This window comes from Leguminivora glycinivorella, chromosome 4 (assembly GCF_023078275.1).
Source record: "Leguminivora glycinivorella isolate SPB_JAAS2020 chromosome 4, LegGlyc_1.1, whole genome shotgun sequence".
In the NCBI taxonomy this organism is placed as follows: domain Eukaryota; kingdom Metazoa; phylum Arthropoda; class Insecta; order Lepidoptera; family Tortricidae; genus Leguminivora; species Leguminivora glycinivorella.
Window position 1 is genome coordinate 22,825,938 of NC_062974.1, and position 15,012 is coordinate 22,840,949.

General features: G+C 38.1%; 1 protein-coding gene across 5 annotated transcripts; it reads left to right on the forward strand.

The window, feature by feature from the left end:
• The first annotated feature begins 1,479 nt into the window (after positions 1-1,479).
• On the forward strand, positions 1,480-12,621 carry LOC125225422 (apolipoprotein D-like). 5 transcript variants are annotated; one of them, XM_048129140.1, is made up of 6 exons: positions 1,480-1,606; positions 6,580-6,745; positions 8,224-8,381; positions 9,679-9,863; positions 11,506-11,732; positions 11,963-12,621. In XM_048129140.1, the coding sequence occupies exons 2-6, from the start codon at positions 6,665-6,667 to the stop codon at positions 12,083-12,085; spliced, it is 774 nt and encodes a 257-aa protein (XP_047985097.1). In that variant the 5' UTR covers positions 1,480-1,606; positions 6,580-6,664; the 3' UTR covers positions 12,086-12,621. The 5 variants fall into 5 exon arrangements, with proteins under 5 accessions (XP_047985097.1, XP_047985098.1, XP_047985099.1 ...); XM_048129141.1 differs by having other exon boundaries at positions 1,530-1,606; positions 6,566-6,745; XM_048129142.1 differs by having other exon boundaries at positions 1,549-1,606; positions 6,571-6,745.
• Positions 12,622-15,012: the final 2,391 nt, after the last annotated feature.

Consider the following 15,012-nt stretch of genomic DNA (forward strand, 5'->3'; position numbering starts at 1 on the left):
GCTCAACTGCCAGCAAATATTATATCTCCGCTTGCAAATAATGCAGGGAGTTTTAGAATGTTTGCTTTCTATAACAATCCCTGGCATTGCGAATGCCTGCTAGAGCTGGTGGCAGATGTGAGCCATGTGGGTTTAAGATATCATAAGTTCGACGCTTCCAAAGGCCGTCGAGTTGTCACACACTATGATGGAACGCGACCAGAATGCGTGTTTTCCGGATTTATATCAGCTCCACAGATAAAATACAAAGTTCCTCGTAAAATGCACTGCATGCGCGAACACACCACCTTTCCCTACAGTGTATAGATAAAAGCAATACGTGGTAAGACACAGGTTCAGCAGCTATGGTTGGATATTTAGCGCAAAATTGGCCAAAACTGGGGACTTCCCGGCTATCCAAGATCATTTATGTCTATGTAAAACAGGCTAAGATGCCACCCCTTTATCTCTGTCACCGTGGCTGTACATACATAACATACCTACTATGAACATAAGTCTTCTTCTTCTTCCTCGGTTCCTCGTGGCTGAGGGTCGCGACCACGTGAGGTCGTTATTTTGTGTACCAAAGCTCTCTGAATTAGACATGACCAAGCCTACCAGGAAAATCAAAATATTGTACAGGGTGAATCTGAGTCACCCGACAAATTGTACCAACACGCATTTCTGAGACCAAAAGAACGAAAAAAATTGTAAGTATGCGCATGAAAAACTTTTGCAAAAATAATTGTTTTTTTTTCTCTAAATCCTCTTTTTAGAAAGCTTTACTTCTCACTTTTTGACATCTATCAATGAAGATAGTGAAACTATTCTCCATAATGGCGTCAACGCCGTTAAAACAGCCGTTTATACCTGAGTCACTATTTATAACTCTGAGACTAGGCGAAATCCAGAAAAGTTTACATGACATTCAAGTCTTAAACTGGGATCGGGAATACACTGTTAAGGCGGGTTACTTAGATTCACCGTGTATACATAACAGGGGCCAGATTTTTTTTATTTCGTATGAATGATTTCGCTATTTTAAATCTTTCGAACGCGAATTTTGAAAAAAGAACAGTTGAAGAGCAATTCCCGAAAAGTTTGTACATTTGGATCACGTCTCCGATTTTGATAAAAATTGGTAGGCTGATGGAGTCCATGTTGCTGAGCAAGATCCACTAGGTTTCCCAAAATGTCCTAGGTTATTTTGTATGAAACCTTCCCTTTTTGTTACCAGATTTCTATACATTTTCGGTAACAAAAAAGGAAAGTTTCATACAAACAACCTAGGACATTTTGGGAAACCTAGTGGATCTTGCTCAGCATCATGGACTCCATCAGCCTACCAATTTTTATCAAAATCGGAGACGTGATCCAAATGTACAAACTTTACGGGAATTGCTGTGAAATTGTAGATGAAGCAAAAACGGAGAAATGTAGAACATTTCTATTTCAAATAGCCGAGTCACCTATTACTGCGTTAGTGTGTTCTAAATCTTATTAGACATGACGTCACTAGGATTAGAAGCCCTCCAAGTAGCTGACCGAGTCATAGTGCCCGACATTCTGAATAGGGACTGACCTATCACATTCACAATCGGAGTCTTCCATTGGAAGAGTCTTACAGGTAAGAATGTTTATCCCTATTTTCCTACGTCTCGTTTACCTTTTCATTATTAGGGAAGACTAGGTCTAGTTAATATAGTGGTAGGTTGTAGCACCGGTTTAAAAAAATGTACTACTGAAAAAAAAATTGACTATATACTTAGACTATACATTTTCGACTATAGCATCTATCGCACCGTTCGCTTGCGTCTTAATTTATGCATATTTGCCTAAAAACTTTGCCTTCCTAACATTGCATGGCTCGATAAAAGCAGTCCTCCGCAAAATACCTGGGTGTCTAAATCTATTTCTTGAGAGACGGGATATTAGTGACCACTATTAAAGTTCGGTACCTAATGTTAGGCTGGGTAGGCAAAGTTGCAGAATTTGTATAATAATACTAAGTTTTGACTAGTTTCCTCTACTGATAAGTAGTTGATAATTTTGAAAATGAGAATTTTCCACTTGCAAACATTATACGGAATGTTCTGCGTGCGTAGCCGAATGTTTATAAAATGGGGACCTGAGGGCGTTTTTGACCTTCAAACGCGTCATTTTGTCACTCGGAAAATTGTTCTCGAAAACTTTAAATCGGGAATCAATCTAGTGCATTAGGGCAGATATTATTGGAAGAAATATCTATACGAAATCAAACATTTGTAGTTAAGAAATCGGTTCCCTAAAATATTTTTTTTTATTATCTACCAAAAAATATCCACTTTAAACAAAAAGTTTGTTGGAAAAAAAATAATTTTCATATACAGCGTGTGTATTCCATACGGGCGAATATCTTAATAACGATTAGTATCGGACCTAAGGAGCCTAACTACATGGTTTTTTCTTTTAAATGAATGAGATATTTTTTTTTCATACATAATAATTCAGCACGCAATGTACTAAGTCCACATCAATTAGCGTACCTACCTAAACGTCATTACGACATGATGTTTATGTCATCTCAAATTAAGTTGGACGGCGTACAGTGCTGCTTGGTCAGATTAAAAAAAATAATTACTCTTAATTGATAGCACTTTTTAACAAAATGATTATCCTATACGATTCGTATGATCAGATATACTATAACTGGATACATTATTCGCCCGTATGGAATCCACACGCTGTATTACCAAGTAAATCGAATTTTCCGCCTTTAAATTTAGTACCTATGCCGCTAAAACTTTTATTTAAAATACTTTACAGGGCGATAAACTTATTCCAGCATTATTTTAAAGTAAAACCTACGTGGTTTTACATAACTAGTTATAAATACTCCACAAGATAAAGCTAAAGCCAAGCACAAATTACAAAACATAGTGTAATAACGATAAAATATTATTACATATTAAGAGACATAACCCATGCGAAGCGTCGCTTGTAAACCCCATCGGGTAAGGGCACAGCCATAATTAGAGATGGGCATACAAAGTGAATTGCAAAAACAAGCTAGACTGCGCCCCTAGGCAAGTGGCCAAGAGCTTGCGATCCGTTGCGAACTGTACGCAAATCTCTATCGCTGTTCTGTATTACCTTAAGTATAAACTTTGCGGTGAGCCTCATTTTGTAATATAAAAAAAAAAGTCTTTATTTAAAAATGCCATTAATTAGATAAGGGAAGAAAATGCTTAGGCCACACTTGCATTACGGTGATAAAGAATGGCATTTCTCCTTAGTGTGGCCCTAGGGATTAAAGCCCATATGGGATTTTGATCAGCGCCCCAAGCGGAAAATTTTGGAAACACCGCGGTTAAGCTACTCGATAGCGTAAACTTTACGGAAAATTACTGGGAAAATTAATTGGAGAGTGAACAGCGCCCCCAATCGGTTGGTCTAGAAACAAAAAATACATTATTAAATTTTCCGCGATGTTCACTCCTCATGGCTGACTAGAGAAGCCTAATTTTCTGTCGAAATTTTAAAATGCGGAGCGTTTAGTTACAGTGCATATCAAAACAAACTTATTCGAAAACGAAACGCAATGTTTTAATTTACAATTTTACATACACATCAGTTTTTTTATACCACATGGTGGCAAAAAGCATACGGCCCGGCTGATGGTAAAGCAGTCACCGTATTATATGGACGCTTGCAACTTCAGAGGTGCAGTTACAAATCTTTTGCCTTAACGATTGGCCACTTGCCTACGCTCCCAGGCAATTTACCCTTACTAGGCTCTAGAGTTAAAAATAGACAGGAAAGATAGAAAATAAAAAGCTAAGACGCGCCTGGAACCGGTAGGCAGATGCTCTTTACTGCATCTTTTTGCTTTGTGGATGGGAACATTCCAGAGGCTTTATGTAAAGATCATTAGCGAAGGTAATTAGAAAGGTAGAGATAATGTTTTAAGTTGGTTTAAAGCTGATTATAGCTTAATCCTGGTCTGGCGCCATTAAGTTATACAAAGCTAGGCTGCTTTTAAACTTCGAGTAGGTAGAGATTTGATATTTCCGTAAAATTGAAAAGTCCAATACTTTCAGAAAAATAGTCCTTCCGTCGACAAAGGAACAAAAGTCATTGATACGGCTATGCCTATTATCGATACATACCTATATTATAACATATCAAGGTTGTTAGATTATACCCTAAGTGCATAAAAACTACCTTAATAAGTTGTTCCTTGCTGAACTTCGGTCATTTCTGTAGGTCGCAGAGTAAAATTTTAATTAATCTTAACAATAGTTTCAAGAAATCCACAAAAGAGCAGGGGGCCGATTTTTGAGTCTCACTGTCACTAAAATACCGGTTGAAAACGGTGAATTGCTTATTATTTTCAGTGACAATTTTCTGAATTCGAACGCCGTGAGACTCAAAAATCTGCCCCCAGATGTCATAAAAATACGTTTAAAAGAAACGAACAATATCTAAGTTCCATTCACGGCGCTTTTGTTTTTATCGTACACCTTAAAAACAATCATTACATTACGAAGGATATAGATATTCCAAATATAGACGTAGCAATCGCAAAATCCTAGCACGCAAACCCTATCGTTCCCATCAGAGCAAGCACAATATGGACGCGACAGTATCTGGCTCGAAAGATAGACTGGCCGTCTCACTCTAGTTAATACAGTTAGAAAAAGACGGGAGGTGTATATCCAGGCGAGGTACTGTCGCGCCCATGAAGTGCTCTGCAGGGAAAGGCATTCCGCCCAGCCCTGTTTTGCTAATCAAGTAATTCTTCATTCTGCGTGTGCGCAGATACCATCGGTGCTACAATAAGAGTATTGCAAAATATTTGCTTTTATTAATATAGATAATGGTGCTATTAAATAATAAGTACATAGTACAGTTTAACATACTTCCTTATTACAAACGTGGAGCAGACATACATACATAAACACATACAGAGCTAGCTGAAAGAAACTGCTCGTTTCAGTATCACTCTTAGCAAATAAGGGGTGGATAGAATAATATATTGTGATTGTGATATTGAAATGATGGGTTGACTGAACCCATATCCCACAGTCTACTTATAAGGCACCTACGGGAGGAAAGAGGGTAGTGCAATTCATAACCCGTGTGGTGACATGAGGGATGTTACATCCAGCGTATACATAAGAAAATAAAACCTCGATTTCAAAAAAAATCTTCTCGGATCAAAAACTTTCCAAAAAACTGACTTTTTAGGTGGACACATTTTCTATGATTTCCATATTTAAAAGTAATAAAAAGAACAAATTTAATAAGTTGACTATTTTAACGCTGAAGTATCAATTCTCTATTATTGATTAATAAATAAACCACTAAAGTTCATTTATTTTATGATGTCTTGGGAAAAATCACATAGTTTTAATTTATACACAATATATCTTCTTTTATATGGCTCCTATGAGCCGTGGCAAATGTCGGGATAACGCAAGGAGGATGATGATATCTTCTTTTATATTTCATATTAGCTAAACTTAATTCTAGATAATTAACATCTAGATTAATGGGTTAAATTGTGGCGTAGGCGAGAGGCTGGCAACCTGTCACTGCAATGTCACAGTTTCGTTTTCTTTCAACCCCTTATTTGCCAAGAGTGGCACTGAAGCTTTAGTAGTTTCATGTGCTCTGCCTACCCCTTTATGGGATACAGGCGTGATTGTATGTATGTATGTATGTATGTAATTAACACTCTCAGGCAGTAAAATTTTCTTAATTATCATGAACATCATTACACTACTCTAGAGCCAGAACATAAACATTAAGAACAGAACTTTTACGATCTTGCACTTGAACACTAACGACAGTATCCAACAACCAGTAGACTTGACACTGTATCCAGTAAAATAAAACTATGTAAACGGATTATATCGCGTTGGGTCACCCGTTGGCCACAAACGCTGTAAAGTGTTCGAAACATTGAGATGTATTGTAAATTCATTATACCTACGCGATCGATATACGAGTAGTAACTCTTTATTGTACAAAACCACATTAAAAATGACATAATACATCAATGTGAACTACAAAGGCACAGTATAATAAAGAGTAATATCGTACAGTATGGCCACTACCGCTCCCCGCTGAAAGTGCCGCCCACCCCCTCTCGGTTACCTCACAGTTACCGCTTGTCAAAAACGCGAACAGTCGACCTGTCATATGTCACTCATACAAGCATAGTAGGCGTTCACCTACACGAGCTTAGACTGTGTATTAGGAACGTGCCTCTTTCATAATATATTTGATCGACAGTGTCTGAGTTGTTACAAAGCCGAACTTATTATCTCTTCCAGTTAGTAGTTCCAAATCCGCAATTAGTACAAAAATATCCGTTTCCATAGTTTTATTTCATGAGTAACTATCGCGCTAACCGAAAACATTACTGTAACCGGTCATTTTAAAATTAGTTGCTAGTCAGCAACCCTAAAAGACGCCGGCGCATCCACATTAGCCTCGGCAAACATGTAAACTGCAAACAAAGCAAAACCCATTAGCGCACCTAACAAGGACTGCAAAATTATTCTCCGCACCAGCATAATAAATCAACCTAGCTTACTAGATAAGGAGTTCTAGGAGGGTGAGACCGGTTCCCGTGCGAGGGTATATAACCGGGGGCTGGAGGTCCCGAGCCCATTCCCGTGCTCCCTTCTGAAGAACCATGTGGCGGCTGTGCTTGCTGGCTCTGATCGCGACTGCGTCGGCGCAGATCCCGTCGCTAGGATGGTGCCCTGATTATCAGGTAAGTTTTGTATTTTTTTTTATTTTAGTTTTTGAACACCAAAAATTTCATTTGATGTTTTGGAAAGTCTTTTTAGGGGGCTAATTGTGATTTTAAAGTATTTTTTGTTAATCTAACACATCATGAATCTAATTTAAAAACTGTTGTCCTTTGACTGGATGATTTTGGCAACCCAAACGGCATAACTGCGAATTCTAAACGTTTGAGAATCGCATTTGCATCTCCTAATTTATACCATTGCCATTAAGTCTCTATATATTTTTTAATTCACTAGAATAGTTCAAATTAAGAATATCTTACTTTAACGTAAATATTAGTAATTTAAAAATCATTGATCATAATGTTAATCAGAGTTGCTAATAATATTAAATTACATTATGTGAGCCTGTAATGTTATAACTTTATTGTTCTTCTTTTTTATTATTTATTGATATTATAAAACATTTATAACTTAATTATGTATCAAAGCTCACTTATTTAAAATTTTCTCGCATTTAACTCATATAACGAGCCTTCATTTAACAAAATGAAATTTTAATAAAAAAAATATTTATGAATTGTTAAGATAAACAAGCAATATACCTGTTCATGAAAATATTTTGCTGCATTTTGCATTTGGCTTCCAAAAAGCCGCCCGCCTAATAAACACATCTCAACCCCAACATATAAGAAAACCTTCTCAACCTTGACTGTTCGTTACCTTACTTATATAACGCGCGGATCACTGGCCACAGACACCGACCGGTCCTCGGTCACTGCTCTTAGTGAGGTTTCAATTTCATGCGCTTTCGATTTCAATGAGACTTCGAGTGGGTGGTCCGCAAAGTCTTGCCGGTTCTAGTAACTAGACATCTACACATATTCCAATTAAATACTTGTATTTTCATATGACAGACTTATTTGATTTTTAGGCAGATTTGTTTGACTGAATTTTTCAATATTTCCAACTTTAATAATAGAAAAAAAAAAATGCTATACAATAGATACTCGTAAGAACTTATTACGTTACTACTCAAGGCTATTAAGTAAAAGCCTGACACTTTAGTCACCTAATTGTAATGTATTAAATAAATATTTTTGATTGATTAATTTATCCGGTAATATCTAAAAAGGAGATGAAATTAGAAGCCTTTTATATGATTACTATATTTCTATTAAGAATGAAGATTAAACAGTTTAAAAATGCGTAAAAATCGAGTATACCGAAATCTAAAATGTATCACAATTATTTTTATTCTACACAAATATTCAGCTACACAATAACCGAACAAATACTTAGGTATTAGTTTCTTTCTGTTATACTGTTTCCAAACATAACGAAGCCTTGTCTTAAAATCAAATACTAAATCAAGGTACCTAATTTGAGGTAATAATGCTACTTGAACGGCCGTCACGAACAGTTTCAAGCCAATCACGAGCTCTGTTGTAAAGGAATTTTAGGGACTTCCACAGCCATTAAACTTTTTATTCCCCCACAGCCCATGGCCAACTTCAACATGAACCGATTCCTGGGCACCTGGTACGAAGCGGAGCGGTACTTCACAGTCAGCGAGCTGGGCAGCCGCTGCGTCACCACCAAGTATGAGCAGACCCCGGAGGGCAGGATCCTGGTGTCAAACGAGATCACCAACTCACTGTAAGTTTATTTCATTTTTACCAAAGAGGATCGAGTATTAAAGAGAGTTATAGGTACTGTCAAAGTAAAATGTGTAATCACAGTGCATAGACTGCCATCTCTCGACACAGGCTTAAAACTTTTGAACCTCATTTTTGACAATTTGGCCCATATTCTGAGCTTGATATAATTATGTTTTAAAATGTCAAATATTAATATTAGCGCCATCTAGCCGAGCGCACCCCAAATGTGTATCGCCATCTAGCTCACCGTACCTTTTTCTGTATGGTTTTGGGGTACGTTTTTTTCTTAGACTTTATCTGTCTCTATACGAAGTTATTAGTTAGTCTTTGATTTCTACATTCTACGTCACATTAAGTGTGAAACGATTCTCATTACCTATTACAAAGCCGAGCGGTACGTAACATTACAGTGGCCACAGTGCGCGAGTAGATACCCTTACGCAAAAGATGTACTAATGCAGCCTTACATGGAGGAAATTGGGCTCAATCTAAAAGTAGGTAATAGAAAGTGGGTCTAATTTAGCTTCCAAGATTTGACCCGAACAAATACAACACTTTTTTTCCCTCTCTCCTATTTAGTACTTATTATTTAACTTTTAGTATTATTTTTATTTATTATAAGTTTATTTTTAAGTTATATTATATTTGTAAGTAATATTATAAATAGGAAAGTGTGTGTGTCTGTTTGTTTGTCCGTCTTTCACCGCAGAACGGAGTGACGAATTGACGTATTTTTTTAAGCGGAGATAGTTGAAGGGATGGAGAGTGACATAGGTTACTTTTTGCCTCTTTCTAACGCGAGCGAAGCCGCGGGCAAAAGCTAGTTCATAATAATCCATACTAATATTATAAATGGGAAAGTGTGTGTGTCTGTTTGTTTGTCCGTCTTTCACGGCAAAACGGAGCGACGATTTGACGTGATTTTTTAAGTGGAGGTAGTTGAAGGGATGGAGAGTGACATAGGCTACTTTTTGTCTCTTTTTAATGCGAGCGAAGCCGCGGGCAAAAGCTAGTACATAATAATTGTTTACTAAAACTATGATTTGTAAAGGTTTATAACAAATATGTATGTACAGTCTAGAGATGGGCCGAATATGGATTTTGCCGAATACGAATATTCGGCCGAATATTCGGTTCAGCTCTTACCGAACCGAACATTCGGCCTGCGGTCTATTCGGTTGCGCCATGTTTAGAAAGCGGATGTTAAGATTAGAACCATTAAATATAATATAAAATATAATAAGTCATGCCAACTTCACCTACATCATATTTAACTTTACTTCTTTTTGACCCAGCACGGGAATGAAACGCGTGATGGACGGGCACTTACAAGTGATCGGGCGTGAAGGCGAAGGCCGCATCATCGTGAAATACTCCTCGCTGCCTGTGCCCTTCGACAACGAATTCAGCATCTTGGACACAGATTATGACAACTATGCTGTCATGTGGTCTTGCAGTGGCATTGGCCCTGTGCATACACGTAAGTCCAGAAACAAGTCTTTACCATTTTAACATGAAATTTTCAGAACATGCAAGTTGTGGAATGAGCTACCTTCTGAGGTGTTCCCCTTGCGCTATAACATGGGGTTCTTCAAGGAGCAGGTATTTTGGGTTCTCAAAGGTCGGCAACGCATAAGTGAACCCTGATGTTGCTTATGTCCATGGGCGGCGATGACTTCTTCCCATCAGGCGGCTCGTCTGCTTGTTTGCTGCCTATTTCATAAAAAAAATATAAAAATACTCACTGCCCTTGCGCTTTGACAATGAATTCACCATCTTGGATATATGGATTACGACAACTATGCTGTCATGTGGTCGTGCAGTGGCATCGGCACTGTGCTTACACGTAAGTACAGTTACTACACAAAAACACCAGGCAAAGCTTATAACTGCCGCATCATGGTGAAATACTCCTCGCTGCCCGTGTCTTTTGACAAGGAGTTCAGCATCTTGGACACGGATTATGACAGCTGTGCTGTGATGTAATCGTTCAGTGGCATTGGCCTTGTGCATAAACCTAAGTTTTGCGATTAAACAATCTCAGCCAATCTTATTAGAGGCATGTCTTCCCGTGCCTTTGGATAACAAATCCAGAAATTTCAGAATCTTTAACACGGATTATGAGTATGACAACTGCGCTATAATGTAGTCCAGCGTTGGTTGCGTCCTTTTGCATTCCAGTGAGTTCTGTTAGTAATATCATTTTAACAGACAGATATTGATAATTCCCTAGGTCATCACCAGCATCTTAATAATAGGTATAGCCAACTATATTGCATAGCTCGCGTAGGCACTGTTAACCGCTGAGGCGCTGAAAAAGGCGTCAAGTATTATAATATTTTATTACCTACCTATTGGCTAGACCACTTTCTGTTATACTTGTCATCAAAAAATATGACCACAATATAATTGAACTGTTTGTTAATAGGTAATATCCTTCATATAATTATTCCTAAACACATTTGATCCTAATAGTACCTATTACAACGTAATGTCTTAATTGAAAATATAATAGGTACCTTTATTACTTAGGTTCAAACAGCAACGCAACAGGTCTCAATATGTCAGGAGTTGCGTCGGAGCAGCGGGGTATCATCCTCCAATTTCTGGCACGTTTTAGAGGTGGATATTCTTATACGTTAACAGTTTATGGAGAACTATATCCATTTTTGCAATGGCGACTTTTTAAAATATGTAAATACTAAATACCAAAATTCTACTGTTGATATTTCTGGTGGACCTAAATTATATGGAAGACTAGATTTCTTTCTAGGAAAATTGTTTTGAACTTGATACGTTTTTGAGAAAAATACGGAAAACTACGGAACCCTACACTGAGCGTGGCCCGACACGCTCTTGGCCGGTTTTTTTTATTGTTATCTGTACGAATAAAATTTAATTAACAGTCAAAATTTTTATCCATACCAGTTGTATTGGAGCCTTGGAGCTTCCTGTTGTACGTGTAAAGAGTGATGATCATGAGACCACGCTCTCCACGCTCACCACATAATTCAAAATACTGAATAGTTTTCTGTAAACTGTTAATGTTTCCAAGAACCACCTCGCAAATGTCTAAACACTGAAGTCTCACTTCAACATTTAACTGATGTTCCCTTCTCCAGAAAACGCATGGGTGCTGACCCGTGACCGCCTAGCCAACATGCAAATCATGCAAGCCGCGTATGGCGTGCTCGACCGCTTCAAGATCTCCCGGGCTTTCTTCCTGAAGACCAACCAGGCTGACTGCAACGTCTTCCCGGACCCGGCTGCTGATCCTATTGCCGCAAAGTCAGCTGTTGTGGATGTTGTTGCTAAGAACGTGCCTGAAGTCGCGGAGAAGATTGTTGAGGTAAGTTTTTTCTCATAGTTTTTACGACTAGGTTTTTCGCAAGGTTCTACCTATGTACCTATAGAAGAGAGAGAAAAAAGCAGTTGTCTGATTACTAGGAATTAATTCTGCCGATTGCTTTATCAAAAAGTTATGATGGGAATCTTGAAATTTAATTATGATATATATAGCAATACTTAAGCAATTCATCTAAGTTTTTATACCCTATTAATCTAATTTTTCCTCAACAGAAAAAAGTTGGACCCCGAAGTGAAGTTAGACGTCCCACAAGAAAAAGCAATAGCTCCTCTAAAGCTGGAAGAAGAAAAAAAGCCCCTGCAAGTCCCAGAACTCATCCTGTCCGAATCAGCTGAAAAACTAGACCAGAAGATGGAGAAACTCGGAGAGCCACTGAAAGACCTGAAGCCTGAAATCCCTGAATTGCTCGAAAAGAAAGAAGAAAAGCTTCCCCAATAATTTCCTAACGTTCTGAACATAGTGATAGATGCGTGTGAGGCTTAGTAGTAACAGGTATTATGGGCTACTGTACCAAATAAGTCATAAAACCAGGGAGAGAGTAATTCTGACCGGCCAGTCCTGTGCTGAATCACCAGATAAACAATTTGATTGTTTTTTTTTAACATCGTCTTTTGTTTTACTCAACTTAGCGACATAGCCACGAGTTGAAGCAAAATCTTTTGGTAGGATGTTTATGTTAAAAGAACCAATCTGAGTAGATATTTCTCACGTAAAATTGTTTCTTCTGGTAGTAGTTCCTTGAGCTAGGGCTGTGTCTTAGAATCATGGTTTGTTTGATCGCTGAACTGTGAATCAGTTAGTTAACAACATAGTCATTAAAATTGTAATAAGGGATTTTGAAAGTCAACGCTAAAATAAAAATAAAGTAAAATTTTGTGTTTTATTTGGTTCTTTTAGCGCTATACCAAGCCTTGGTAAAATACAAATAGGTACTTATATTGGGTTGGTAAGAAAGTAATGAGCGAATCATAACCAATATTGTAATTTTTATTTAATTTATTATTTTAATAATTTATCAAAAATATAACGGCCTTCGTTATCTACTACTTGTCTCCATCGTTCTGGTAAATAACGAATAGCATCGGCGAAGAAGTTCTTAGGTTTAGATTCAAAAAACTCAGCTATGTACTGTCGTAGATGGGCTTGATTTGATCATCGAACTTTTTTTCATTCAAGGCATTGCTTAGCGATCTGAACAATGCGTAATCCGTGGGTGCCAAGTCTGGAGAGTACGGTGGATGAGGTATCACTTTCCAACCTAGCTCCAATAGCTTTAGCCGAGTCACTTTTGCAATGTGTGGGCGAGCATTGTCGTGTAAGAAAAAAACTTTAGCATGCTGTGGACGATTCTGAGAGATTTTTTGGTTTAAATTTTCAAGCTGATTACAGTATACTGATGCGGTAACAGTCATTCCACTTGGTAGGAGTTCCCAGTGAATAATACCATGAATATCCCACCAAACGGACAGCATAACTTTTTTCGGGTGAGGCTCTGTGTTTGGTGCCTCTATTCCTTTTTCGTTTGGAGCTAGCCACTGACGTTTGCGTGTGTGATTTATATATAAGACCCATTTTTCATCTCCAGTGATAAGATAGTCCAACCAGTTGAATGTGCGGCGAAAAGACAGAAGTTGTATGCAGATATCGGCACGGCGGTTTAGTTGATCTCTATCAAGTTCGTGCGGTATCCAAACACTGTATTTATAGTTTTTTCCCAACTCGTGTAAATGTGTTTCTATAGTGACATGAGAGCAGCCTAACTCGGTAGCAAGAGTACGACTCGTTTGCCTCGGATCTCCTTCAATTAAGGTTTTTAATTTGGCTACATCAATCTTCACCGGTCGACCAGACTTAGGTTGATCTGATAATGAAAAGTCGCTGGAACCATCGTTTCGCCGTGGCCTCAGACACAACTTCAGGAGCAACACGCTGACATATATTACGCACTGCTTCGGCGGCTGAATGGCCAGACTGAAATTCATATAGTAAGCAATGCCTTACATGCACTTTTAATTCGTCCATTTTCTTCCTTATATTAGCTCGGCGACAGCTAGTGAATGACTGACGAGAAACTGTGCGACTCGCCCTTTATATACTTTCGACCATAGAAGATTCTAGAACTCTCTCAAAAATTTTATGTGGAATTCAATCGATCGCTCATTACTTTCTTACCAACCCAATACATTTTTAAAACAGACTATTTTTTTTAATAGGATTTAAAATTAAAGCATTAGATCAATAGCCCGAACCACACAGAGCAAGGCTCGTCGCGAGGCAATGTGTCCGCGCGGCAAACGTCCAATGTAGTCGGGCATTTGCGCGAGGACAATCATCAAAAAAAAAATTTCTAAGGAAGGTAAATTTCATGTTTTTCCTACTCAGAATCACGAGCCCTTTCGATCTAGGACAAAAACAAGAGACAAAAAATGGTCCCAAATTTTTCTATTATTTTGTAACAAAGTGTTTGAAAAATGGTAACGAAGTGGAAAAAATAGGGACTCTTTTTTCCGCCTAGTAGGATGAAAAAGGGCTCGTAATTCTGAGTAGGAAAAACATTAAATTTAACTATTAAAAAAAAAACTCATTGACTCTTTTTTCGTGAAAATGCCCAGTCATGCCTCAGTCGAGGCAAGTTGATCAGCCAAAAAGCGCGCACTTGCCGCGCGAAAAATTTGCCTCGCGACGTGCCTCGCTGTGTAAACCAGGCTATTTGTTAGTTTTGAGATGTCTAATTAATTCATCACTCATCAGAGAGAACTAAGTAGCCTAGAGCCCAATTCGAGTTTAATAACTTGTTACGATGTTGATCTAATTTTGATACGACATTAGATTGCAGGCCTCGATAGGCTACAAATAATGTTCACCGTCAACCGTCAAGGTTCGTATGCTTGTTTGCCAACGACGAAGTGTAAAAAAACGAGAGACATTTGGCGATCACTAAGACCCTAGTCACGGTCGCATCAAAACCCTTTTTTAACCCCCGACGCAAAAACGAAGGGATGTTATAAGTTTGACGTGTCTGTCTGTGTGTATGTCTGTCTGTCTGTCTGTCTGTGTGTGTGTGTCTGTCTGTGGCATCGTAGCTCTCGAACGGATGAACCGATTTAGATTTAGTTTTTTTTTGTCTGAAACCTGAGTTAGTCGGGAGTGTTCTTAGCCATGTTTCATGAAAATCGGTCCACTAGGTCGCGGTCGGGGGTTTTTTCATAATTTTAATTTTATTGTGTTTATTTGTCAATACGATTAGATAACTAAGTTAAGT

Coding starts and splice junctions, on each gene's coding strand:
- LOC125225422 (XM_048129143.1), top strand. CDS start 6,665: ATGTGGCGGCTGTGCTTGCTGGCTCTGATCGCGACTGCGTCGGCGCAG. Junction 6,746..8,223: donor GATGGTGCCCTGATTATCAG/GTAAGTTTTGTA, acceptor ATTCCCCCACAG/CCCATGGCCAACTTCAACAT. Junction 9,864..11,505: donor CATTGGCCCTGTGCATACAC/GTAAGTCCAGAA, acceptor TCCCTTCTCCAG/AAAACGCATGGGTGCTGACC.